This window comes from Xiphophorus maculatus, chromosome 4, assembly GCF_002775205.1.
Source record: "Xiphophorus maculatus strain JP 163 A chromosome 4, X_maculatus-5.0-male, whole genome shotgun sequence".
Classification (NCBI taxonomy): Eukaryota; Metazoa; Chordata; class Actinopteri; order Cyprinodontiformes; family Poeciliidae; genus Xiphophorus; species Xiphophorus maculatus.
In genome coordinates this window covers 14,002,433-14,029,779 of record NC_036446.1, presented here as the reverse complement: position 1 = coordinate 14,029,779, position 27,347 = coordinate 14,002,433, and the positions used below count along the sequence as shown (strand labels likewise).

The 27,347-nt window shown below is 37.2% G+C and overlaps 1 protein-coding gene across 1 annotated transcript in view; it reads left to right on the top strand.

Moving 5' to 3' along the window:
• The window catches only part of LOC102227954 (myomesin-2-like), a 28,161-nt gene extending 6,737 nt beyond the window's left edge, over positions 1–21,424 (top strand). The window contains exons 7-39 of the mRNA XM_005804227.2: positions 161–211; positions 376–540; positions 868–1,029; positions 1,265–1,406; positions 1,656–1,855; positions 2,227–2,280; positions 2,369–2,496; positions 2,756–2,939; positions 3,035–3,209; positions 3,461–3,582; positions 3,703–3,890; positions 4,243–4,369; positions 4,502–4,680; positions 5,915–6,029; positions 6,446–6,608; positions 6,723–6,829; positions 7,678–7,722; positions 8,023–8,159; positions 8,387–8,531; positions 9,624–9,686; positions 9,932–9,999; positions 11,940–12,053; positions 12,384–12,471; positions 13,087–13,125; positions 13,935–14,040; positions 14,620–14,686; positions 15,677–15,773; positions 16,323–16,359; positions 18,213–18,235; positions 18,328–18,383; positions 18,455–18,544; positions 20,562–20,687; positions 20,868–21,424. Of these exons, the coding sequence (XP_005804284.1) occupies positions 161–211; positions 376–540; positions 868–1,029; positions 1,265–1,406; positions 1,656–1,855; positions 2,227–2,280; positions 2,369–2,496; positions 2,756–2,939; positions 3,035–3,209; positions 3,461–3,582; positions 3,703–3,890; positions 4,243–4,369; positions 4,502–4,680; positions 5,915–6,029; positions 6,446–6,608; positions 6,723–6,829; positions 7,678–7,722; positions 8,023–8,159; positions 8,387–8,531; positions 9,624–9,686; positions 9,932–9,999; positions 11,940–12,053; positions 12,384–12,471; positions 13,087–13,125; positions 13,935–14,040; positions 14,620–14,686; positions 15,677–15,773; positions 16,323–16,359; positions 18,213–18,235; positions 18,328–18,383; positions 18,455–18,544; positions 20,562–20,687; positions 20,868–21,086 (3,782 nt within the window). The 3' untranslated portion in view covers positions 21,087–21,424. The remainder of the gene's footprint in view (positions 1–160; positions 212–375; positions 541–867; positions 1,030–1,264; positions 1,407–1,655; positions 1,856–2,226; positions 2,281–2,368; positions 2,497–2,755; positions 2,940–3,034; positions 3,210–3,460; positions 3,583–3,702; positions 3,891–4,242; positions 4,370–4,501; positions 4,681–5,914; positions 6,030–6,445; positions 6,609–6,722; positions 6,830–7,677; positions 7,723–8,022; positions 8,160–8,386; positions 8,532–9,623; positions 9,687–9,931; positions 10,000–11,939; positions 12,054–12,383; positions 12,472–13,086; positions 13,126–13,934; positions 14,041–14,619; positions 14,687–15,676; positions 15,774–16,322; positions 16,360–18,212; positions 18,236–18,327; positions 18,384–18,454; positions 18,545–20,561; positions 20,688–20,867) is intronic.
• Positions 21,425–27,347: the final 5,923 nt, after the last annotated feature.

The window sequence follows — 27,347 nt, the reverse complement described above, 5'->3', positions numbered from 1 at the left end:
TTTTCTGTGCATATTTCTGCTGAGGAATTTAAATGTATATATGGTGGTGAATTTAACCTGTTTTAACCCCCTTGATCAGTATTTTTGTTCAGTATTTTAGTCTTCCATCTAAAATTCCAGAGATGTTACTCATAATAGTTTTTATTTGTATTTTTTGCAGGATATAAGGACGAGGATGAATCCAGTCCATATGCATGGTTACCTTTTACTGGTAGGTATTTTAAGCTTAGGTTTTGTCTAATTGCTTTCACCATAAACCAAACCTTTATGATGTTTTACAACAATAATGCTACATATAAAGAAAAACTTTCACGCTAAACCTCTTCTCTTTCTTTGTCTCATTATATTCATTATCCTGTTTTCACTTTCTCCCAGCTGCTATGCTTCCTAAAATCAATTACACTAAAATCAACATAACTTTTGAGGAGAAGTTTGGCCCAGTGTTTGCGACTGAGGGACAATCAGCCACTCTCTCTGCCCGCATGAGCCTGAACCCTAACCTGGCCAACCTACAGCCTGAGGCACAGTGGTATAGAGATGGTAATTCTCACAATGCGGTGTTTTATGAGAAATTGTGTACTATATTTGGTATTAATATGTCCTGATATAAGCCAGTCTCCATGCAGCGTCATGTACAGTATTGGAAAATCAGATAATTTCACAAAGATATATTTTGGACATTATTTAGAGTAAATGTAATTATCTGCAGTTAATTAAAACTTGAATAATAATATGTGTATATACTGTAGATTGTTACAGTAATAACAGATTACATTTTTACATAAAAATCCTTTCATTAAAATTGAGTACATTGGACAGATGGTTATGAGGATCATGGATTAACTTGTGAATGGCTCCTCCTTTTAGACACTCGTCTGTTTGACTCCAAATGGGTAAAGATTGAAACAGGAAGAGGATACACCACCCTGACTCTTCCAAACCTCTTTAAAGATGATGAAGGCCTTTACACTCTTCGGATGGTCACTAAGGGAGGCATCGCAGAGCATAGCGCTTTTGTCTCTGTTGCTGGTAGGATGGTTGATCATTAAATAAATTATCAAGATATTTTAAATACATAATCAGTAATTCAAAAGATGTTTTATTAAATTTCTACTGACCAGTAGTAAAAATACAATTGCCACATATACAATATGTAGTCCTGTTCAATTTAAGGGATTTTTTCAAAAAGCAAATAACATATATTTATGACATTTTAATTCCTCTTATCTTAACAAAGACCCTCTTGCTGTTCTTGCCTGTTTAGATGGTCCTCCCCCTGTTCCCAGTGCACCTGGAGCTCCAATGGACATCAAAATCCATGATGCCAACAGAGATTATGTCATTGTTTCTTGGAAGCCTCCAAATACCACTACAGAGGGTCCAATCATTGGATACTTTGTGGACAAGTAGGAGTTTTGATTTGCATGGTTTAAGCATGTAACTGCTGAACGACAAACTGATTACGGTGGTCAAATTTGTTTGATTGGTGCCATGTTTGTGGGGTTGTTTTACACCTTTTAAATCATTCCTTTTGATCTTGACCTTGCATCTTCACAATGAAGTAAGTAGAAGTCTAAAAATGGGCAACCACTAAAGGCTGAATTACTCAAGCAGTTTCAATCTCCCCCCCTTTTATTTCTTTTTCAAACTCTCAGATGTGAGGTTGGCACAGAAAACTGGACCCAGTGCAACGATCACCCCATCAAGATCTGTAAATACCCGGTGTCTGGGCTGTTTGAGGCACACTCTTACTACTTCAGAGTTCGAGCTGTCAACTCCCGTGGAATCAGTAAACCCTCCCGCATGTCTGATCCCATCGCTGCTCTGGACCCCACTGAGTTTGAAAGGCTTCATGGTGGGTGTGTCTGCAGAGAAAATGTCACCCAGTCACTGCGTTGCTTTTAAGACTCCAAAAATTTGATTTATGCTTGTTTTTAGGTATTTTTGATAAGACTAAATGAAAAATTTGTTTACTGAGCTTCATCTGTACTAAGTTTAGTCACTAAGTCTTTTGCAATATAAATATAAATCTAGATCCTCACCTCATTGAAATTACTACTTGATTTGTATTTCTGTGACAAGCCGCTTTAAAAAATATATAATTTTTTCTTTAACCGCTTGAAAGCTATGTTACTAATTTGCCAGATTTACTCAGATTATTTTTGAAAGTCCATGAGGAAACCTTTGTTAGTCTCAAACTAATATGTATCTCTATATGCCTTTCAGCCAAGAAGCTTGGAGGAAAATTGGAAATTGTGTCTTACCATGATGAAGAGGAAGGTGAAAGTTCATTCAAATTGTGCATATCCTTTACTTTTTTCATATTTGGCCTAGTATTTACACACTTATTTGTTTGTATTTTTTGAAGCTGAGGGACAGCCCCCAGGTGCTCCATCTGGAGTTTATGTTTCTGAAACGGACAGGACATATGTAGTTTTGAGCTGGAAAGCCCCCACATATTTTGGCAAGGCCCCCATGTGGTACTACATTGAAAAGGTACAACTCAGTTGAAAAAGAGTTTTTTCCACATGTACTGACTTATCAGGTTAGGCAAACAGTTCAGTAAATCTGGCTGAATTTATTGTGTCGAGAATAATTAGCTCTAAAAAGTGGAAGAATTATATCGTGTACAAACAACATAGAGGACAGGTTGCAATAATTATAAAGGAAAAAAAGTCTACATTTCTTTTGGTTGCTTTTGGTGATAAACTCCTATTTCATTTTCTGGAAACTTTTACGTTTTGGGTCTTCACAGGCCATGGCCAACACTGAAGCCTGGCAGCGTGTTAGTACTAAGGTTCCTATTCGATCTCCACGTTATGCTGTCTTTGACCTGGCAGAGGGAAAAGAATATAAGTTCAGAGTATTGTCTGCCAACATGTATGGAACCAGCGAGCCATCTAAACCAACAAGTCTCATTGAGACTCTGCAGCTTAAAGGTTTTTCTCAGCCTTTTCCATTCACTAATACATACTATTTATTTAGTTTTTATGATTTATTCTGACTTTTGCTTTGTTTTGTTGTTGTTTATAAGGTGTCCCATCGGCTCCTGGTCAGGTGATTGCTACAAGGGAAACAGATACCTCTGTGCTCATCCAATGGGCTCCTCCAAAGGAACCCAACAATCTGATTGGCTATTATATTGACCAGTGTGTGAAGGGGTCCAAAGACTGGACTTCAGCCAATCACAAACCTCATAGGAACACCAAGTATGTTTCAAACTAACTGCTGTGTTGCAGTTACAAGTGATTATAAATGTACCACAGTTGTGAGTCTATGAAGGCCTTGTGTGGAGTGGCAGCCTGTTGTGGCTGTGCTCTGCTGCTTGCACATTTATATCTGGAACAGGTGCTAAAAGTGTAAAGGTGTTAAAAAGCAAATAGATTCATGTTTTTTGGGAAATGATACCAACATCATAAAAGTGTTTTATTATTACTTTTTTTTTTTTTTTTTTTTGCAGATTTGTGGTTAGTGGCCTGAAAACTGGAGAAACTTATGTGTTCCGTGTCCAGGCGATCAATGAGTTGGGTCTCAGTGATGAATCCCAGGAATCTGCACCTCTGACTGTCAGAGCTGCACTTAGTCAGTAGAGCTATATTCATAGTCTCTTAACGCTGATAAAAATATAAAGATTTCCTCAATAATTATGCATGAAAGACGAACAAGGTAAAATTATGACCAATCTTTGCAATTGTTTTTTAGCAAACCCCTCCGCCCCGTATGACGTTGCACTGCTTAACTGTGATGGCCGTTCAATGGTTCTGAACTGGAAGAAGCCTCTCCACTCTGGAGGTGCTGATATCAAGGAGTATTATGTGGATAAAAGACGCAGTGGAACCAGCATGTGGAGGGAGGTTCATATTCCACCAGTCTCAGAGAGACTTTATAAGGTACCGAAAAATCTCTCGATGCTTATTAGATACTAAACGATGCCCAATCTGCAAACTTAACTCAATATCACTGTTTTGTGGCTTCCTTCAAAAAAGAAAAAAAAATGGACATTTGCCAACTTTCCAGTTCAGCACCAACAGTGTCCAAGCTTAAGTTAAAATCTCTTGTACATTACTGAGTTTTTGTTTTGAAATGGGAATATAAAATTATTTTACTGTGATGTTTTTCCCTGCTTAAGAATAACACAATGCAAACTGTTTTAATAAAATGTATGAGAAAGTCAGATTTTTGTAGAAAAGAGATGTTTGTTGTGTCACTTGAATGTTAACTACTAAAATATTTTACTGGCAGGTGGAGGGCTTGACAGAGGGAGCAGTCTACCAGTTCCATGTCTATGCAGCCAACCTGGCTGGACTTGGACCAGCTTCCAAACATTCAGATGACTTCAAGTGTGTGGCCTGGACTATGCCAGAGCCTGGTCAGTAAATCTCACCTTCTATCTGACATGGTCTTGAAGAAGCTCTGAAAAAACAAATAAATGTCTTCATAGTTTAGTTTAGCTAAGGCTGTATTGTAAATTGTTCTTCTCCTTGTTAATATGTGTGTTTAGGCCCTGCTTACGACCTGACATTTTGTGAAGTGAGAGATAATTCATTGGTGGTTGAGTGGCAAAAGCCTATCTATTCTGGTTCTGGACCAATCACAGGCTATCATGTTGAGTATGCAAAGAAAGGAACCTGTGAGTGGAAAACAGCCAATGAAAAAGCCGTCAGTCACCTCTTCCTTAAGGTAAGAGAATCTTTAAATGCAGGTTCTTTTTAATGTGTTTTAGGCTGCATAGATTTCAATTAATATTACAACCTAACAAAGCTAAGTCTCTTCATAGCAGTTCAGTAGCTAAAAACTGTATAATACTGACATCTAGTGGATGTAGTGTGACTACCAGACCTAAGTGTGGTGTGTGATTCTAATGTGGGAAGATATTTGCTCAAATTTAAACACAAGTGAGTGATTTAACCGTTATGAGGTTGAGGGAATTCCATAAATAGATACTATGATTTATTTAAATGGCCATAATTTAATATTAAATATGTAAAATACAGTTGGAAAATGTAGTAGAATCAGTTTGCATGATCAGGTTAAATAATTAATGAATAGAAAAGCTTAAATGGAAGTAGATACAGTAAATGTTAGGCTTATTTAATTTTGTAAGTATAAATGCCAAATATTAAATAAAGAATATTTTTTAGAATTATTTCCAAACCATTTAATCTCCTTGATTGCTTCCCTGCCATCATGTCAGTGAAAGATTAACAAGGTTACATAATACTAATTTAAACATAGCAGCTTATTATTTGTTGTTTTCATTTTTGCTAATTTTTTATTTGTATTTTTAGCATGATGTGTGTGTGTTTGACTTGTGTATGGAAAGGTTAAAATTGACCAAAATAAATAAATATTGCGAAATTAGATGTAAGCCACAGTCTAATGGCTTACATCTAGCTTATTTGAGGAGAAAATATCCCAGGAGGATAGTGTTGAACTGAAATAAAGTGCAACACTATCCCACAGATTGATAAATCAAAATAAATTATGTTAATCATGTTTAAAATGTCATCCAATGTTTTCTAGACTATTTTGCTAACTCACAACAGCCACCATCTGTATGATACTAATTACTAAAACATACAGGAGTTAATAAACCAGTCTGAAAGAAACTTTTTGTGCATTGCTACCATAGGAAGACGTTCATTTTGTCCCTCCTAATTTAAAATACCTTTCTGTCAGCAAATTGAAATTGAACACATTTCCTGAAAAAAAATAATCAGAAATTTGTACTTAGTTTTAAATCAGTTGTTTTCATCTTCACTTTCTACATAAAACAGGTTTTTAATTGTTTGTAAAGTATTGCAAGCTGTTTATTTATTTTTAGCATTCCAATATAGTTTTGAAATTTCAAGGTCAATTTGTTGCTGTGTTCTTCTTTTCAGAACTATGGTTTTATTTTGCCTGTGTTTTCTAGGTAACAGGTCTGGAGGTTGGTGCGTGCTATGTGTTCAGAGTTCGTGCAGTCAACGCTGCAGGTGTGGGCATGGCTTCAATGCCCTCTGACCCTGTGATTGCTAAAGCAGTGGAAGGTAACAAACCAAGAGAAAAAGGTCGTGATTCAATTTAAAAATCCTGTGGACTGTATATTTGGGCGTATTTTAAAAATATTTTTTTACCAATGTACTCTGACAGTAAAAAATACTGCTGGAAATGTACGGTGGATTTTCACTTTAGGATTTAGAAACATGTCAAATGTGTAAAAAGCACACAGTAGAAAAGTTTATGACTTCTTCTTTCCTTGTATTTGGAGCGATGACATCGTAAGAGGCACAATATTTATACATCAGTAAACTGATGTATAAATATTCCTCTACAGGTAGCAATCTACATTTTGCAGGAATAGCTGAGTCGTAGCTTAGAGCAATTAAAAATCTCACAGACACAGATTCTGATGAGATTCCAATAGCATTTTGATGAAGAAAGTTTTCATTTCTATTGTTTAAAGGTTCCCATGAAGTCTCCTGCACGGTGGACGAGAAATCCGGTGACATTGTTCTGTCCTTTGAGTCCTGCCAAATGAACGAGAACTCGCAGTTTATCTGGAAAAAAGACTATAAAGAAATTACAGATTTCTCCAAAGGAGTGGTGATTAAAACTGAAGGCAGCCAGTAAGATCACAGACCTGCACAAGCACGGTTCCACATCTTAGATTTCACCTATCGTGTTTAACATCTTCATTTACAGCAAGGGTGCCTTTGTCTTTTTCCTTCCCTGTATCACAGATCTAAGCTGATCTTTAAGAACCCAGATAAGGAAGATGCTGGAACATACTCTGTTTCTGTGACCAGCACAAACGGAGTTTCATCCAGTTACACAATCTCAACTGAAGGTATTGATTTAATCATTATTGTGCCAGCAAGGCTCTGGTGTGTTAACACTGGACCAAATCCTGTTTAAAATGCATTTTTAAAACAGGAAAGAGAATACACAAAATTTGTGTTTAAATTAGTTTTTCAGTCTCAAAATCCTTTGCTTTACACACAAATAAGTCATTGGTTTTATCTGTATGTTAATTACTTTTTAAACTACTTTATTTATTTTTATTTTTATTTTTAGTCAAAATATTGCATGAAAATATCAGAATCATAAAAATTTGAAAAGGTGTGTGTTTCTGCTCAGAAAGATAAATCAAAAAGTAAAGACCGGCGCAAAATAAAAAAAATAAAAAATCAAAAGGAAGTGCATATCGAAGAACTGAGGCGTTGTGTAGGATGTAGCTAAGATGAAAGCAATGAGATTGTACTTAGGGATGATTTCACTGGCATGTAGGCAATGAAAAATTCCATTACTCCTCTGATGAATACCATCTGAGCACACTTCTACAAGCCTTAGGCAGAGTGTGCATTTTATTGCCACATTTTCACTGCAAAAGACCTTCTGTCAAAAGTTTTGCTGTATTTTTCCCTCTATTGCACCATTATCCTACTCGGCTGTAATGTGTTATTCAGTGCACCTTCTCTCCCATTTGGTCCACAGATATTTCACCGTAAGGCTGAATAGAGTTTTGATCTTCTGTCTTTTTGAGCAACTTCACATGTAACGCACACAGACTAAATGCAGCGATGAGTTAGCCTCTGAATGTCTCCTAATATTTCAGCTTTCCCCTTTTAATTGAAACGGATTGCTTGTTTGTTTTTTGTGGCATCATAAAAGTAATAAACTGCCTTTCTTTTTCAGAGTTGGAAAAGATGCTGGCACTCAGTTATGATATCAGACACCCAAGTACGTATGTTCAATAATCTCTTTTTTTTTGTCTCTTTTAATATATCCTCTCTCTGGTTTCTGCTTTCCCTCGTCTTAATCTGCCTCACCCACTTCCGCCATTTCTTTTTCTCCCTGTCTCCTTGTTATATTTGCTTTCTTCCAATTGCTTTGAAGCTTTCTCATTTCTTCATTATTTTAGGGACGCTTTTCTCATTTTATTTGATCCATAAAAAAACTCTTACCTGCTTTTGCATCACCTGCCTGACTCTGTCCTCTTTTTTACTCTCCTTTCCTTTTCTCCTCTATCCTCTCCCCAAGTCATCCCACTGAAGTCTGAGTTGGCCTATAAGATTTTGGAGAGAGGCAGAATGAGATTTTGGCTGCAGGCTGAAGAGATTTCCTCCAAAGTCACCTACAAATTCTTTGCAAATAACAAGGAACTATCAGGAGCTGATGTAAGAGACACTCTGCTTTTACAAAATGAAAAGGATAGAAAAGATGGAAAATGTACTGTCTGGCTTCAAGGTGAACAACTTCAATGTCTAACAGCCCCGTACTGTCTCGAGTGTTGGTTTGTTGCAACATGAAAGGCATAATCAAAGCCAAAAATATACACACATTCACAAAGTCTGTCATCAACTATGTGTGGCTTCTCTTACAATTCAGCTGTGTTTTTCTGCAGCCTAATAAGATGGGACACGACGTTTCTACAGGTATCATCGAGTTCATCATGGACCATTTCACAGAAGAGAATGAAGGGACATTTACCTGCCAGATTACAGATGGTGGCGGCAAAGCACAAAGCTCACTGGTTCTGATTGGAGATGGTAAGCAAGGCTGATCTCACCATCACCTCACTATTTCTAATGGAAAGGGATGAATCTACCACTGGAAGAATGCTTAGCAAATGACAATGAGACATTTCAGGTGTTTAAGAAAACAGGTGGTAGGAACCAAAGTGACTTAGCCCAAATGAATACAATCTATTTAAACATTTGTGAATATTGCTAAATATACATTTGTGCTGCAGATAGTCATTGACATTCTCCACAATGAGTGTAAGCCACTTTGCCAAAAAAAGCTAGCTGCTCAGCATTGCATACGGCATAGTAAAGGGTTTTATGTATTTTCCATCCACACAGTGCCATTTTATATAATAATCTATTAATTATGCTACCTTCAGTTGTTATAACAGTGTTGTATCTATCAAGTAGCTTAAAATAAATTTGACTTTGCCATCTGACAACTTGAAATTGGTTTCTGTCTCTTTAAGAAGCTCCTGCTCTTTCCAACACTTTGTCTTTAGCATGTCATCACAACGATGCTTCCTATTATGCCATCTGCAACTGTCAGGACCATTGGATTGAGAAGTACTGTTTATGAAAAGCGCAACAGGTGTTTTCTAATTGCCGCTGCCACTAGTCTGAACAGCATCAGAAGCTCTATATGTGCTTCATCCTTTTCTCTACTGATAAACTTTATAGAGAATTTGGTTTCATTTTTCAGCAAGATTTGTTACTCATCCTCAGTGTAAAATACCAATACAATTTTCTTAACCCAGACTCTGTCTGCTTTTTTAAAAAGAGTAACTAATATGATAGGAGTGCCTGACCAGTTGTGGAATACATATGATACAGTAAAAGGTAATACTTCTCAGCAGAGTGACATGGTTTCCTTAATTGTAAACTATCATCATCAAAAACTCCAGAAGATGTCCATCGCAATGTTTATCAATTTTTATACGTCAGTTGCACATTTTCAGTTACATTACTAAAATTTGAAAACGTTTCAGTGATATTGTTGCACCTGTGGCATATCTATGTGTAAGAGATATTTCTCAATAGTAATTACAGTGATAGGATGAAACGTACTTTGACCCTTTAATACATTTAATTGTATGTACATTTCTGTGTCCACAGCTTTCAAGGCTGCTTTGGCTGAGGCTGACTTCCAGAGAAGAGAGTACATTAGAGTGAAAGAGGGTAAGAAATTAAGGAATATCATCTATTTTTTTAGCTTCGTATTTCATAGCTTTTTGCCACTTTTTCATCTTATAGGAGAGCAGGTAAGTGAAAATGAAAGTAACGCAAAGGATAGAAGTGAACCACCTTTTTAAGAGACTGAACTACTAATACTCAAAGTAAAGAAAAAAGATCATTTTGTCTAAAAATATGCTTCTGCAGGATGCAGATTTTTGTAAGGTTTATCTTATTTTTGTCCACCACAGGTCCCCACTTCAGTGAGTTTCTTTCGCTTCAGGTTGGAGATGATTGCTCTGTAACTTTGGTCTGCAAGGTAAACAGAAAAGCCCTCAATAATTACTCAATATTTCCACTCAAAACAAATGGGCAGCTTCCCTGTTGTTAGCAGATTGGCCATTCTGTGGAATGCAAGTTGCAACAGTGTTTTGTAGAAAGAAGGCGATCACAGAAAATAAGCACATATTGTGCTGTAATTGGATACTGCAGCTGTGTTGGGAACAACTACAGGGCTGTGAAAAAGTATCTCCCCCATAGCTCTTTTCCTCCATTACAGTTTTTCTGTTTCTGATTATCAAACTAATTTTAAAATGACACAAAGATATGAGTAAATACAGAAAGCAGTTTATATCAAACAACAGGTTGTTCTAAAAAACAACCAGTACCCCAAAATCGTTCTGAAGTAGGAATAGCAATTCAACATATTTTTACTCAAGTGAAACTAAGAAGTCATATCATAGAGCAAAATAGTACTTCAGTACTAGCGCCTCAAATACTGAGTTACTGATCAGAGCATCTGACTTAATATTTGATTAACATCAGACAGAGAAAAACCTAATATTATGCACAAATTCTTGTATTTTAAACACTGAAATGAAAAATATATATACAAAAAAATAATATGATTTCAAAATAACAGATTTAGGCAGAAGTAACACTTTTCCAAATAAGTCTTTTAAAAAACTAGTACAAAACTATGAAAGTAATACAGTTGGATTTGTAAATATACTCTATGCACACAGTAACTTTGAAAAAAAGAAGTAATCATGTGACTTCAGATGCGTCTCTGCTTTGTTGCGAGTCTCAGAAGTGCTCTGTGAAATGTGCATGGGAAATAGAAGATATGAGACAACTTTAGTGGTTTTAGTGCAGAAGATTAAGATGATGACCAATCACTTGATGATTGTTCTTGTACCAGGCACTGATGGTAAAAAGCACTTATTGTGTTTATTTTGTTAAAAAAAATATTTTTTCTGTATGACTATCTCAGTGTAGACAAGGTAAAACATGTAAACATTTGGAGCCTACTTAATATCTGCAAGACTGACCCTAAAACAATCTCTGTCTGAAATGTCATGACATCATTTGCAGTGATTTCTATGAATTGATAGTTTTCTAATCCGTAGAATAAAACAATGTGTTGCTTATATCTAATTTCTTTTGCAAATTTCAAACTCAACAATTATACATACATACTCAAAACAGTAAATATACCCAGTTAGAAAATATTACAATTTTTTTTAAACGCTACATATACTGCCCAAATCCTTTTAATCCTCAGCTTCACTGATCATGACTAGCTTAAGTCGGTGGGCTGCCTGTGCCAACATGAAAAGGATTTCTTTAACAGCTGCTACTGGACTGAAAAGCAGCCTGTGCTGTAGGAACCTCAAAGAAGCTCCGCATATCTCTTAGAAAGAGGATCATGGTGTAGATTTACTAGATTCCGAATTGTCTCTTTGAATTCTTTAAGACAGTGAGTTGAAGTTTTTCGATTTAAATTCCTGATAAGTTATGAGTAGACGTATCGATGCTGGAAAAAGAAAAAGAAAATTTTTGAACTTCAATCGTTTGCATTATTTTTAAATATCTTTTTGTATTTCTGCAATATGTTTAAAAAATAAAACAAATGGCCAGATATTAGACATGTGGTTCTCAAAAAAATATGTTTGAGACTATCTTTGAATGAAGAATAGAATCTTTGAATGAAGAATAGAATATAACCACTATTTTATGGGGATAAAAACACAAAGTGGGACACTGACTTGTCAAATGTCAATGTTTTAATGAGCTACCTAACAAATAAATCTAAATGGCATAGACTGGTTCCAATTAAGGCAAATGACACGTCTAAAAAATCGTTTAGGTAGCATCAACAAATTTGAAGCTGTGTTCTTTAAAGAAATTCACTTGACCAAAAATATCTTTTTTGCCATTGAAGGAATATTTAACAAATTTAATGTGTCTTTTTTGTAGGTTGCTAATTTAAAGAAGGAATCCGAGTTCCACTGGTTTAAGGATGATGCAGAGGTTATCCCCGATGTGAAGCCTGACCTGAGCTCAGGAATCTGCAAACTGCCAATTAAAGAGGTGAGAAGAAGAAAAAAGTGTTTCTTTTAGTGTCCTGCTGATTTAAATTAAAGTGAACTGTAGTTATCTTAATAGATGTCCATGAGTTTATGAAAGTTTGTGCTGGATTCTATAAATATAGACAAGGTGAAATAAAGGAGTCTGTAAAACCAGACAATATAGATATAGTCTCTATTTATTAATTAGTAAGCCAAAATTGTGGAAAACTATGTATACTCTAAAGCCATAAGTACTTACAAAATATAAAAATACATTTTACAGTAGGAGTATGATATACTATCAAACCTGTGCAAACTAAACTTGCTCCATGTTTTTATTTTTCTCCTCTAGTTCTCAATGAAAACAACGGGAGTGTACAAGGCCACCATCAGTGATGACAGAGGAAAAGATATGAGCCAAATTGACATCTCTGGAAAAAGTATGGAAATTTTTAGGTTTCATTTATCCTAAATTTGAACAGTAATTATTGTGTGTGCAGCTGCCTTGTTTTATGGATATAAATAAATAGGTCTACAGAAAGTATAAGCCAGCAGATTACTTGGAGGAAAACAAAACATGATGTAGAAATGCACAAAAAAAATCTTACTGAGCTGCAAGCTTCAAAAATCCAAATAATCTATAAGTAATTTTTCTGTTCAAGGTTATTTTAAATAAATTTAAGCAGCTGCTCTCTTGTTGTTCATGTTTTGGCTCCTGTTTGAATCTCACATACAGATCTGGGCTTCAGTGAACCTACAATGATCCCTCGCACCTCCTGTTTCAAATGTTATTCATTATTTATTGATGCCGCTGGGATGTTATGTTTTAAGATACAACACAAGGAGCCAAAGTACTCAGCTCCTTCACCTGCTGAAGGAAAGATATATATTTTAGTGCTAATACTATGAAACTTGTACCAGCTTTTTAACACACCGTTTCCTAAGGAACTGAAATTTTCAGTTGAGTTTTTCAGGATCCTCAAGAGGGCAGCAATGTGTCTATTTGCTATCCCATTTTGCCTTACTCCATGTTTGTACATCTGCTTCTCTTTTAGCTTTTGACGAAGCCATAAACAAGCTGAGCCAACTGGCTGGTAGGTATCTGAACCTTGTTTACTCACACAGATTACTCACCTCACAAGCACACATAAAAAGAAGTAGTAAACACCAGTTGGATCATTCGTCATGCTAAATTTACAGAAAACAGATAACAGATTAGGTAGATCCATCAGCGGTGAGATATTTTTTTTCTGCTTTCAAATTCTGCACACTCCTGAAAACACATATGCTCACATGCATCAGCATGTTGCAGAAGTTGCCATGCAGGAAGCATTGGCCATCATGTCATCATGTGATGAAATCACTTTAAAATTCCTCTGCACTGTCACAGTGACACTGTAGAGGAGCATCTTACTCCTATTTTAAGCAACATTCACTTGACAGCTCTGCAACAACTGTTACAGCAGCGGTTGCAGAGGAGAGGAGGGTTCATTACTGTGATAATAGGAAACCATGGTGATGTGACCAGGTGAATGACACACTTGTCCATTTGTAAAGTGCAGCCAGCAAAGTTGCACACAGACATGGTGTAGTATGAAAGAGCCTTTATGCGTGTAATGGCTTTTAAAAAAAAGGCAAATAAAACCTCTCATGGCTGCAGTGGTTCCCTCAATGCTGCATAGTCTGCTTCCATGAATGTGCCCCATGCCTCATTAGAGCAATTTCACTCTCTGAGCTGGACAAAGGTAAAACAGAAGAGGAAACTCTTCAAGTTAATACAAATAACATTTGCTACATGACGGATAAATAGATGGCAGGAATGATGTGACTCTCAAAGGCCACGCTGTTCAGCAGCTGTTGGTAAAACATGATATTGATTACAAATCTGCACAACCACCTTTAGGAGCCAGCGCTGCAGAACTGGTCATTAAGTGCACTGCAACAGGCATTCAGCTTCAGTGCCACATGAAGTATTACACCTCCGAGATGAACATCAGCTGGCATCACAGGTGAGAAATTTGATTTGCAAAATTATTAACAATGCAAGGGTCTGCAATAAGGCATGCCAGGTTCAAGTATGAGAATAATAAAGCAGAATTTCACCAACACACTGACAAGAAAGGTTGAGGTTTAGTTTTTCTCTCAAGTTAAACTGTTAGGAATGACAAGAAGCAGCAAACCACATAAATCTATTCATTGCCCATTAGCAAAATCTTTCATTACCATGGTTATTTCACAGGAATTTATTTTCCTGTTTTGTGACAGACATCACACCCCTATTATTTTTAATAAACTGCAGAGCTCCCTGTGGTTAAAAGCACTGTGTTTTACCCCAGAGATTACATTAAAAATGCAGAGAGAGAATGTTGCACAAAAAGCAGGCAGAAGCAAGTAGGACATGAAAAGACAACTAATGGAAGTGCTGAAGATTAATGGAAATGTGAAAAAAATGAAGATTAACTTTTTACAGAATTCTTTTGAGTCTGAAAAATTAAGACATACTGTACTTTGCCACTACATTTGAAGATGTACCTAAAAAAGGCTACACACATCTACACTAACTTATCCTCTCCACTCTTTGTGCTCAGTGAGCGTAAACTTACCCACAATGACAAGACTGTGATTGGAGGAACACCTGCTATGGCAACAATGGAGGTATGATTGTATCCTCCACTGAATCTCATGTAATTATAAGGTGGATCATATGTGGATAATTTTAGGACCCTGATCACCACAGGAGGTTTCACTCACTTTAAAAGTCTTGAAAGAGCAAGAGATAGAAGGACACATGAAGGACCTTTACCATTTACAGGTCCTTGTAAAAATGCTCTTGGTCTTTTCATGGTTTTTCTTTTGATAGACCAACACAAAGCAGTGCTGTGAAGTGGAAGAAAAATTACTCGGGATTTTGATGTTTGTTACACAAAAAAGTGAAAAGTAGAAAATTGGGACATGCATTTGTATCCCAATAAAATGATACATTTTCAAATGCAAAGCATAACACTATATGATTGGACCATAATGTGGCTCTAAAAAAAGCACCTACAACCAATTTCCTCAAGAACTCCATTTGTAAGTAGACAGATTTGAAAGTAGCTTTCAAACCTATCTGTGGTAAGACTTAAGTATAGTTCTGAGTTTGAGCTGGCAGAGAAGAATTAGCAAAGATTCCAGTCTCTAAACATGTAAAACTAGTAGGGAAATCTGCAACTGTCCTACGTGAAACATAGCTTTACAGAGTGCTGATTGAAGAGAGGCTGGATACAAAAGCATGCCACACTTTTTAGATTTTTACTTCTAAAAAATGAAAAACTATTTATTATTTTCCTTTCTTGTCACAATTATGCACTACTTTGTGTTGGTCTATCACTATGCACAACTTTGTGTTCATTGTGTTCATTAAAACACACATTTGTTGGATTAACATGACAAAATGGGAAAGCGAAATTGAAAGGGGTTTGAATACTTTAGCGAAGCACTGTAATTGTTAAAGTTAACAAAACCAGATTAACAAAGCTGCAGCTTTCTCCTTTTTTTCAGTAAACTCTAGAGCACTACTTGGTAGATATCTTGATGCTGTGAGGTTGTAACACTATGCAGATGAGATTGTTGATCACACTGTTGAGCAGATTACTTGATTCATAGGTAATTGAGCCCACGGAGAAGGATAAAGGAGCGTACTCCATTGTAATCACCAACTCTGAAAATTCCCATAAACGAACACTGGATCTCAGCGGTGAAGGTCAGTGGCTTTCCTCTTGCTTTTAATTTTTATAAGCTCAGTAACCAAAACAATAAAAATAACACAATAACTTTATGTGTGTGCCTTTTAAGGCATCAGTTTGTATCCTTGAACGTTGAAGTCCCATTTCTATCAGATACAGGAACCCAGGAGAACAATTTCTCCCCCTCAAGACTCTAAACTCACTGCAAAAAATTAAGAAAAGCTTGTTCTTTGCTCCTTCACAGAGAATGGCAGCAGCTTAAATTCATGACATCTGCAATGCAATCCTATATGTTTACTTGCAGAACCATTCTGTCTGACATCTGTCTTTCGCGGTTCTCATTATCTTCCTATCCAGTTATACTTTGGCAGATGCTGGACAAATGTATTACTCCCATATTGCGTTATTCCTCTCCTCCTGTCCTTACTTCTGCAGTTTAAAATGTAATGCTGAGTGTCTTGATTTTATGAAGATGGATATTTTGCAGCATATTGCACTAAAATAATACTCAGGAGGCATCAATGTTGTGATCAGTGGCACTGACTGTCAGTTCTTGCTCTTTGCAGTGTATGAGAAGGCGTATGCAGAGTTCCAGAAGCTCAAGTAAGACAACACACTTATGGCTGTTCTTTACTTTTGCCTTAATGTGTATATTTAGTAAGAGTTTTCTTTAACTTTGGCTTGCAAGTGTAGGTTTCACATTCAAACTAATGAATTCCCCAGATGATTTACATTCAAACACAGAAAAACTCTGAAATAAGCTTTGATTTCTTTTTAGTTGAAATGCAGAGTTCACCTGTTATTTTCACTGAAACTTTTGATAGGATTTACCTACTTGGCATAATATCTTCCACACATTTGCTAATTTACATTTTTGTTTCTGGATTTGATTTGCGAGTTGGACTATGAGGTAATGGTAAATAAAAGTGGATAGCAAAAATGAACTTCCACATATAAGGCTTTCTTCTTAAATAGAGGCCTTTCAAAATGCCTTGTACAAGTAGCACAACCCTGAGTAGTTTATAGTATTTATAGTATTATGCAGGTATCTAAACATTTATAATTTTATGACAATGCTTTTAGGATACCCTCGTTGCATCTATTTTCCATTCGTCTGTCCATCGTTCCTGTGGGTCATGGAGCTTTTTAAACAATCTCTAAGCCTAAATTCAACCACCCAGTGGAAGAAACGCTTGTGAACCAGTTTCATCTGGGAACTCATTCTTTTGGTCATGATTCAGTGAGACAAACCAGTAAATCAAGAGCTTCACTTTTCAACTCAGCTCTTTCTCCTCCATCACAAACAGGAGCAGCACCCTAATTAGTGATTTATATCACCTGCACCTGATATTTGGAGGCGTTGACTCTGATCCCAGATGCCTCATACTTGCGTTTGAATTGCGTAAGAATATTTTGAATAGCGTATGTTGTGGTTTGAAGATGACATGAAGACCAATCCATCTGCAAAAAACAGACAAAAAACCATGAAGCTCCCAAATTGGGCACCTTCTTCTTCACAAATACACCGTAATAAGATGCTGTCCATGAACACACCACTGAAGCATTGACAAGGATAATGCATAACATTCTGTCCAGAAATAGCAGTCCACACCTAAAACCATACAGCATAATACGCTCATGAACTGTGAAAAATCATCTGAACAGACTTTACTCACCATTTAAACATATGAAACTACAACTACTATTACTACTACTACTAATAATATATGAAATAAAACATAGTAATACCTTTGCGATTTGGAAAGGTTCACTCCCTTTCTGGGAATTAGTTCAGTCTTATACTTTTTTGCCAAAATAAGAATCAAGAGTATAAATAGAAGCAAGCTAATGAGGCCATACACATTTTTGAACAGCCACTAGAAAAAGAATAAGTGAGAAAAAAATTTAAAACCCAAGCACTCTCATGCAGAGTATAGGCCATCCATATCCTCCGTCTAATTAACATTCAGAGAGACACATTAAAGTGCAAGATTTTACAAACACATTGAAACAAGTGACACCCTGCTGCCCTTTTGATTGAGTATCAACACGCCAAGAGGAGAAAAGAGTTCCTCTTGCCATCTGGTCCATTAGCTGACCTCTGGTCCCGCCATGCTGCTCAGACAGCCCCAATACCAAACATATCTTTTTTTTTTCTTTTTTATTTCAAGTGAAAGGTTTAGAAATCCTCTAAACAGTGTAATAGGATTTGGCAGCACACCCAGAGTTCCTTCTGACAAACCATCTGACCACTGTGAGTTAATCAGAAATAGAAAAGATCGTGTCTGCTCTCAAAAACAGAGCCAGAAATGGAGATGCAAACATTTGGTGGTTATATTTTCATGTTATTTGCTACATTTTTAATCAAAATAAGGTTTTTTTTTTTTTTTTTTAGAATGGTTTGAATTTTAGAAATGTTTTTCTTTAAAAAATAACCAACTTTATTTGTATTCCAGGGCTGAGGCATATGCTGAAAAGAGTGAGTTTAACCCTCTTACTGCTGCTGCTTTTTAATTCAGTTCTTTTGCACTTAAAAAATAGAGTGATAATGTTAATAATGGTATATTTCAGACCGTGGTAAGGTTGTGGGAGGTCTGCCTGATGTTGTCACCATTATGGAAAAGAAGGTGGGTGTTATGTGTTTAGACACTGCATGTCCACTTTTCAATCTAATACATCATCCCTTTTCCTTGAATAGACCCTGAGTCTGACATGTACAGTTTGTGGAGACCCCAAACCTCAAGTATCATGGCTGAAGAACGGTGCAGAAGTTGAACCTGATGACCAGGTAAATTACCTGATGTTCAACAAACAAAAGATCTAATTATGTTTCACAGCTTGACTTTAATTTAGTGTGCTTGACTGAAGCACTCGATGAAATACTCTGTGTAAGCCCAGTCAACCACCATTTGTGCTTTTATCTGACTCCTAAAAGCCAAATAATGCACTGTTGTGCAACAAGGATTAGCAGCATCATTTGGCTTATGTAATTTTTAATAGTTATAATGGATAATATAATATAATATAATAATTTATTATTAACAAGTTATTCATGAAGTTAGAAATTCTTTTAGTTAAACAAAGAGTGTCTGGGCCCAACCTGATTATTAGGAATCATTATCCAAACAACATTCAGTCTCTGTGCTGTTCTAAAAATGCCACCCTAATACGGAGGCATTACAGAGCAGTGGGTGAAGGGTTGAATCTGACACTGCTGGACAGCAAACACGCCGCACACACACACATACACACCCACCCCCACACCTTCACACACACCCTACATGCACACACACACACACGCCCACGCATCCCCTACATGCACACACACACGCACACACACAATAAGCACAAGCAACTTCTCTCCGAAATATGAGAATGAAACAAAACAGTAGTTTCACCTTAGCCTGATAAAAACCAGCCCCGTGTTCTACGCATTGATTTGTTCAGAGGGTCTGGGACCCTCAGTTATTGAGAAGTGATTGCTTGCTGGAGGTACGGACCCTTTTGAAATTTTAAAAGAATGGATCTGATTTTATCCAATCACTAAAGTTTTTCCATGACGTTTGTAATGCACTAACTCGATGAAAGTTATCGTAAATTGTGTTCGGTGTAAACAACCTGTGGGGAGTAGGATCACAACCTCTTTGCCAGCAATAAAAGGTTGTGTGCATTCCTCTTGTTCTTTTAGAACATTCAGAATATTTAGTCTTCTTTCACTGCCATTGCTACAACTCTACATAGGCAGAGTACATTTCAAAAACAGTGCAGAAAATCAACATTGTTATTCACAACTCCTCCCTCTGTTTGCTGACTGAACCTGTTAAAATTCAACTGAAGAAACTCAGCTCAATGGGAGAAATCCCAGATGCCACAGATCAACTAAATGGTACTTGCTTCCCATTTTTAAGATCTATGATTAAAGATTTTTGCCATCAGAAAAGAATCCTTTAAAATTGTCTGTTTTGAAAACTAAATGAAAGCCTAATTAGGATTTTTTTTTCTTATGCTTCATGCATGCATACTATAGCTATTAGTTCTAAAATTTGATATATTGTTGTTTATCAAAATCTTGTAGATGGATGCATCTTTCGATACTAAGTATTTTGGTGGACTTTAGGTTAGGCCTGTATTAAGAACAAAGTCTTTCATCAACAATATGAACTCCGTCTACCATACTTTATGGCCATGCTTGCCAACCAATATAGTTCTATACAGTCTGTCCTGAGTTGGTACACTCTCTTTGAACAGCATCCTGCGGCTCTTGACAGCTTTGAAGATTTAAGTTTGAGCATCCGTAGTCCAGGAGGAATTTCTCTGCAAGTTTTTCCTTCTCTTTATTCATGCCCGCCCCTGCTAATAATCTGTCTATCACAAGAACTGCAATCCTTGGTGATGTGTTTCTCAAATCCAAAGGGATGCCTCTCACGTAACTTGTTAGCTCTGATGGTGCAGAAGGTATTAAAATGGACAGAAAAACAAACAGACCTGTATGCAGAGGAAGAGAATATTACTGAGAACCTCAGAGCTAAATTAGAAGAAAAGCTTGAGTAGAGGTGAAATAAGGTAATTAGTAAAACTATAAAAATAGAGAAACAATTCTTTTTATAGTGTCCATGCATCTATCAGGAGTAGTGGAAAAGATACCAATTAATGCTCATCATTGTGCTATTAATTAAAAATAAATAATGTTTAAATCTAATGTGAAATATTAGCTTTTCTGAGTGATAAATTATGCTTCACGTTGTGAGCGACCCATCCTGCTTTTTGAACCTATGTTTGTTTTTCTTGCCTTTTTTCTTTTGCAGTATGTGGTCTCTCTAGACCAGGGTAAGTTTGCTAGTCTGACGATCAAAGGTGTTTCCATGGAGGATTCTGGCAGATATACAATGATTGTCCAGAACAAATATGGAGGGGAATCTGTGGATATAGTGGTGAGTTTCTCTGCTGTGCACTCCAAATGGTTGGAATTATTCAAAGATATGACATTTCTTCTGCCATCTGTGACCATTTTAATGCCTGAATGTTATATATATATTGCTTTTATTAGATTATGCTTAAAAGCTGTCATGTGAAAATGCATGAATTTAAAGGTTTTGCGCTCCTCTCTCCAGGTCAGTGTGTACCGCCATGGGGAGAAAATCCCTGAGGCAAAACCAACTCTGACCCCGAAAACGATCATCCCTCCTAAACTTCCCATCGAGATCCCCCAGCCCAAGACCCAGCCTGCCCCCTCTGCACCCAGTCCTGCCCCCTCTGCTGCAAGTCCTGCTGCTCCAAAAGCAGCTCTGGGGAGAGGAGTGAAGAGCCCCACTCCTTCCCGGAGGAAGTAAAAAGCATGAAAGCCACAAATGAGAAGGCAGCATATTCACACGCCGCTGCACATATAGACCACAAATAGAAACTTTTATTGGTCATATCTGGTATGGGATGGAGCTAAAGCATTAGCATTAAGAGGTCAGAAAACCCTGAGTATGAGTAAAACAAGTCTTTTGACTGCAAAAGCATGTAAAACAATTTGTCTCTTTTAAAGGAGATTTTATGAAAACAACTAAAATATGCATAAATGAACAAAGAGGGATAAAGAATTTGTTCATATCTGGAAAAGTTATATTTGGAAACTGAAAGTAAATGAATTTAAATAAAGCAAGAAGTTCAAGAGTAAAATCTGTTTCATTGGATATGTGTCAATCTTTCTTCAGTTCATTGATGTTCTATCCATCCATCCATCCATCCATTCATCCATCATACAAAGAAGAAAACATCCATGGATATACCCAATTAAATGCAAAATATTAATAAAGCAATTGTTCATCCATCCATTTTCTGTACACCCTTGTCCCAAGTGGGGTCGGGAGAGGTGCTGCTGGTGCCTATCTAGCGAACATTTCGGGGGAGAGGTGGACTCACCCTGGCCAGGTCGCTAGTCTGTCGCCAGTCTGTCTGTTTATAATGAAAAAAACTCACATACCTCACATGTATTAAAATACCACATAAGAAGAGAACATCCCATTTACTAATGGGAATTACTAATGTTATTCCTAAAGAGATTTCTGCAGAAAATTTGCCATTTTGCAATGAAAGAATCCAGAGTCTTGTCATGTCAGGTCTTTGCTAGATTCTTACCCTATTTATTTAATGACACTCAGAAAGTTTTAGTCTGCATCACTCTTCACGACCAAACCCTCACAGAATCCCATTTCATCTTTCCATTTCAACAGCACTACTTGAGTTTTCTAATAATAAAACAATTATATTAATGTTTTTTTAAGTGTCTTCCACAACACACAAGGACACTGTACAGAACAAGTTAAAAGCAGAAACATTTGAAGCTCAGAGACTTGAGTGTTGTCACTCTTAGCCTCAGTAGACTGAATAGATTCTGTATTGATCACATTCAAGCTCTGCTACATGCAAAGCAGGGCTGTTCGTATAGTACAGGGCCCATTATCAAGCCATTGAGGTTATTCTGAACAGATGGGATATCAATAAAGAGCATTTCCATTTGATTTTACTGTATAATGGAGGAACTATGAAAAAGGAGCTGGACTATATACTGATTCCAAACACTGGTTACATTATGAACAGAAACCACCAAGAAGAGGACAGTTGGTTCTTTCTTCAAAGAACCAACTGTCTTTGAAGTTGGTTCTTTGTACTTCACTGTGAGTACTGAAGTACTCACAGTTCTTTGCCTGTGAGTACTTCAGGCAGAAGTACTCACAGAGATGACTCTGTGAGTACTTCTGCCTGAGTAGAAGTACTCACTTCTACTGAGTAGAGATGACTCTGTGAGTACTTCTGCCTGAGTAGAAGTACTCACTTCTACTGAGTAGAGATGACTCTGTGAGTACTTCTGCCTGAGTAGAAGTACTCACTTCTACTGAGTAGAGATGACTCTGTGAGTACTTCTGCCTGTGCTAGAAGAAAAAAAACTATCAACTTGAGACAGTGTCAGCAAATATTTAATATTACAAATTAAAAATGTTATTCATTATAAAACATTGATGGTAACTCAAATATAACAAAAAGCAAAGCTAAATCCAGTTCAATGACATGGTCAACAGTGTTGTCAACTAATTAAATGGTCAACACATCTGCATCCAAAGTTTGATGTTTGAATGCTTTTCTCCAGGTCTGAAGGGAGAAGGCCAAGAATAGCTTCCCTAAATTAGGATTCCATTGGTATGATCTTCATACTGACAAATCAGATCATCCAACACTACAATTCGACGACGAAGAGTTAAAGTTTAGTGCTAGATTGTGTTAAGAAGATCTACAGTCACAAGTCACTTAGTCTCAAAAGAAAGAAAAGACTTGAATCAAAGAAAAAACATGCTTCAACTTCAATTTCTGCTGTTTTACCTGAGACCTGACGGAGAGAGAGAAGCATTAATTAAAATTCTCAGGTACTTATACTCTAAAAGTTATTTAATTTCTGAAAGACGAAAAGTGGTGACGGAGGAAAGATGAACAGATGTTGATTTTGAACTTCAAAGGAACCAATGTTTTGTTTTAGAATTCAGAAATAGGCAGATTTTGCCTACATTACATGATTGTTGGATCTGATAAAGAACTTGATGACATATTAATTCAACAAGGGCACATGATAAAACCCCACACCACCATCAGAGACTCCTAGGCCATTCCCAGACCCCACAGCGTCTGTATGTGTGTCTGTGGTAGTGTTAAATGTTGATATGGATGCTGGTGCATATGTCTAAGTCTATTAAAATTGGGGTTGTGGCTGGGGTGTGCAAGACTCCACTGCTAACTGACAGCATAGTGTTCCCAACCCCAAAGCCCTATGTGTCTATAATGCAATAAAAGTGAAGTGCAGGATAGGGTCAAACTTGGCGGGTGGCCTCTGCTTAGTGTCCCACCCACGCCTCCACGGCCCATCATCACACATTCCAAGACCCTACTAACTTGTGGTGTTGTATTATGTTAAGACCGAAGGTGTGGGAGCCAAGGTGCTAGTCTTTGGGGGTCAGCTCCCCAACCCAACTGGCCTCTACTTGGTGGGACAAATGATTTTCATGACAAATTGAATTTTTTTTACATCTCTCTCTTCTAATGCTGATGTACAGATAGTAAATGGCCTGTTCCTAAAAGGACTCCAAAGTGCTTTACCTAATATTCTTTCACCCATTTATCCACACATTCACATCCTGATTGTGACAAGTTACCCTGTGGCCATCAGACAGGAATGAGGCTGCCTTACACAGACACCACAGAGTCCTCCGACCACCGCCAGCAGGCATAGTGGGTGAGGTGTCTTGCACCAGTTCCAGGATGAGCTCCCACCACCGTCGCCACCACTGCCCCGGTGCAAAAAACAAGAGGATTAACAGTTTCTGAGTCACTGACTCAAACAAAATTGCTGTGTGTTTGAAACAGAAGTAAGCTGGGTTGTAAAAAGTGGTCAGCAAACTTCCTCCTTCTGATTTTATGACTGCAAATATATGCCAACATCCTATTTAACACCACCACAGTGAGATGCTGAACACGCCAAAAATCTGCTGCCAATGATAAACCATGCTGAGCTTTAGAGTGGGACTGACCAAGAAATGTTGTAAAAAAAAACATGATTAACAATAACAACAAAAATAGTACCAGTAATATACTATACAATATTCTAACATAAACAATACTGTGTAGTCTTTAGTTAACATGAATTATGCGCCACCCTCATGGTCTTCATATAAACGGAGGCATTGACACAACATAAGTAGTCAGGTTTAAAGGACTTGTGCTGGAGTGCAGGAGGTAGTGATGGCAGAGCTGATGAAAGAGATAGTTGATGAGATTTGTGGTTCATTAAAGCTGATGAGAAGAGCAAACAGAGGGGAGAACAGGAGTAGGTAGAGGGTAAAGTGATTGTTTCTGTGTTTGCTGTTGCTAATAAAAGACAGAGATTACACTTTGCTCAGCCTGTTTACTCATTCTGTCAGAGGAAAAGAGGTTGAGAACAAGAGACAAGTTGGGTGAATAATGTCAGGATCGAAAGAGACGAATGCGAGATTGAGGTTTATGGTGTTTAGTGTTACTTCTGCTGCTGAGTAGCTGATGTGTCTGCTCTGTCAGTATGAGACATGCCTTGGCATGCTTGTTAACAACTTGAGAATGAGCTGAGAGAAAGAAGAGAGCTTTAGTAAATTGGAAGTCGTGATGGCATTTGTGTTTGAATTCCTTTTTTCTTTTTTTGCCATTTAAAAAAGCATTGTGTGGTCAATGCTTTTTTTGTGTGCGTTGAGGTAGACCTTGAGAACTGAATGCAGATAGTACAGTGCTGTTGTGTGACAGCGAAAGAGTTAGGAGGCGCAACAGAGGAAGACAGAAAACAGTGTTTGTTTGCAAGAGCTGGTGGGAGGGAAAGAGACACAAGGATCTGATTCATTATGATGTTTTGCTGATCATCTGCTGTGAGATCTTTTCCCTGACTTTTTAATTATTTTCACATTTTTAATCAACATAATTGAGGCCAATCCACACGTTGCCATGGCAACAAACTTTTTAATTCATTGAAGACGGGTAATGACCATGAAATACACATCCGGTTCATGAGAACACGCATGCATACAAACACACCAACGTAAACACCCCCCTACACACCCCTTCTCGATTACGCTGCACACATGCATACCCACACACACATTCACTTATATACTGTAGATGAGTGTTATCTAAATGGAATAGCTAGCCAGTACTGATAGCATGAAATTGTGTTTCCAAATATAACACCGTGTCATTGGAGTGTGTGTGGGTCTGTGTGTGTGTGTGTCACAAAACCAGACCACAGAATATATGTCTCACTAGAATTCACCACATGGGGGCACTATTGGAGCACAGATACGCATTCAAATACACACTCATATTTAGGCACATTCAAATACATGCATACACACACACGGTTATAGACAGACAGGACTTTCCTAATTAAAGCCAGTCTTTTTAAACAATGAGATAAACTAGGAGCAGAAATATTTTGAGAGTGTGTACAATACCCACTGATATTAGAATACCACTGTTATCTCCATGCACACTCACATTGGCCCACACTCAAACTCAAAAACCAGACAGACAGAAGAAGCATATTACCCTATAAAGTTGTGTTCTTATAATTTTTTCTCCTTTTTTACATGGCATAAAAAGGGCACCAATAGGAGAGAGGCGGGAAGTAATGACCATGAAAGGGAATAGTTTGAACAGGCAGAAGAAGAGGAATCATTCTGGATTTTAAGACAACATAGCATTAAACTGTTTCAATAGTTGGATATTTTTTATATCATCCTTGCTACAATACATCACTATTGGTGGAAGTTTGAGTTTATGTTGTAATATGTGGGATTTAGAGACATCTAGTGACAAAACGTGAAAATGTAAACAACCTGTATGTGAAGAGTCATATGGCACCCTTTTAATTTACAATGGTCTAGTTCAATGACTCTGCTTAATCTGTCTACCTGCTCGTACTCAAACAATAACCAATCAATTCTGACTTCATAGACTAAATGAAGTGTCAACTGTCTTCTCATAATATGGTATCCTAAAGGGTGCAATATAATCAGATACAATATAATCATGTAAATAATCTTTTATCTCTCAATTAATCATGATTTTTTTTTTTTTACTCCCTAAAAGAAGCAGGGAACATTTTACGATTCAGCAGGTAGATTTTTATTATAATCACTGCGCTGCTATGCTTCCTTCAGTCATTCATTCATTCATTTTACATAGAAACCAAAAGATGATGAAAATAATTGTGCGAGTTTAATAATAGTATTTTTCTGTAGGTATGTTATTTGTCAAAACCTATTTGGTCTCCTGCTCAGAGCAAACGTTTACTGGAAGGCTGGATGTGCATCAGCTGGAAAATGAATCATCTAAACAAGGAGGCAAGTTCAGTGTTCACATCTGTTTTATTTACTGTGGGAGGACAACGTGCTTTTTCTGCAGGGACGATGGGTAGATAAGCTACTCACCAGCAACCCTGCAGCTTACCATGACTCAGTGTGAATGTTGGATGTTTCAGTGGTGCAGACATCTGTCAGCATTGGGATTTAAACACTGGATTTCTGGTCCATAGACAGCACACCCACTTGGCATTCTGGACTGCAGTTTTAATGCCATTTTTCTGCACCTGTGGATCCTTATGCACACTAAATGAGACACCCTGTCAGCACTGCTCAATAAATTATTTTGTGTGGAGTGGAACAACAACAATGACAAGTGTAGTTCCTAGAATAGCTGTGTTGGTGTTTCAAACATCTCCCAGAGATCATGCAAGCGCTTGTCTTGACAACCAAAGTTTAGGATATAGGGCCCACACAGTCCCCTCTTCACCTTGCGTAGGCTATAAAAAACAGTGTTGTAATATGCATCTCTTTTCCCCATATGGTAAATGACTACATTTATAGTTGCACTTTAAATGTGTATCAGTTTTATTGTAACTTATAAGCAACATCCATAATGATGGTATTGACAACCTCTCCACCTTGTGCTACTGATAAACATACCATCAATAATCAGTGAAGATATGCATATTTACAAGAAAGAGAAACTTTTCAACAGTCAGAGTTGCTCCCACTTTC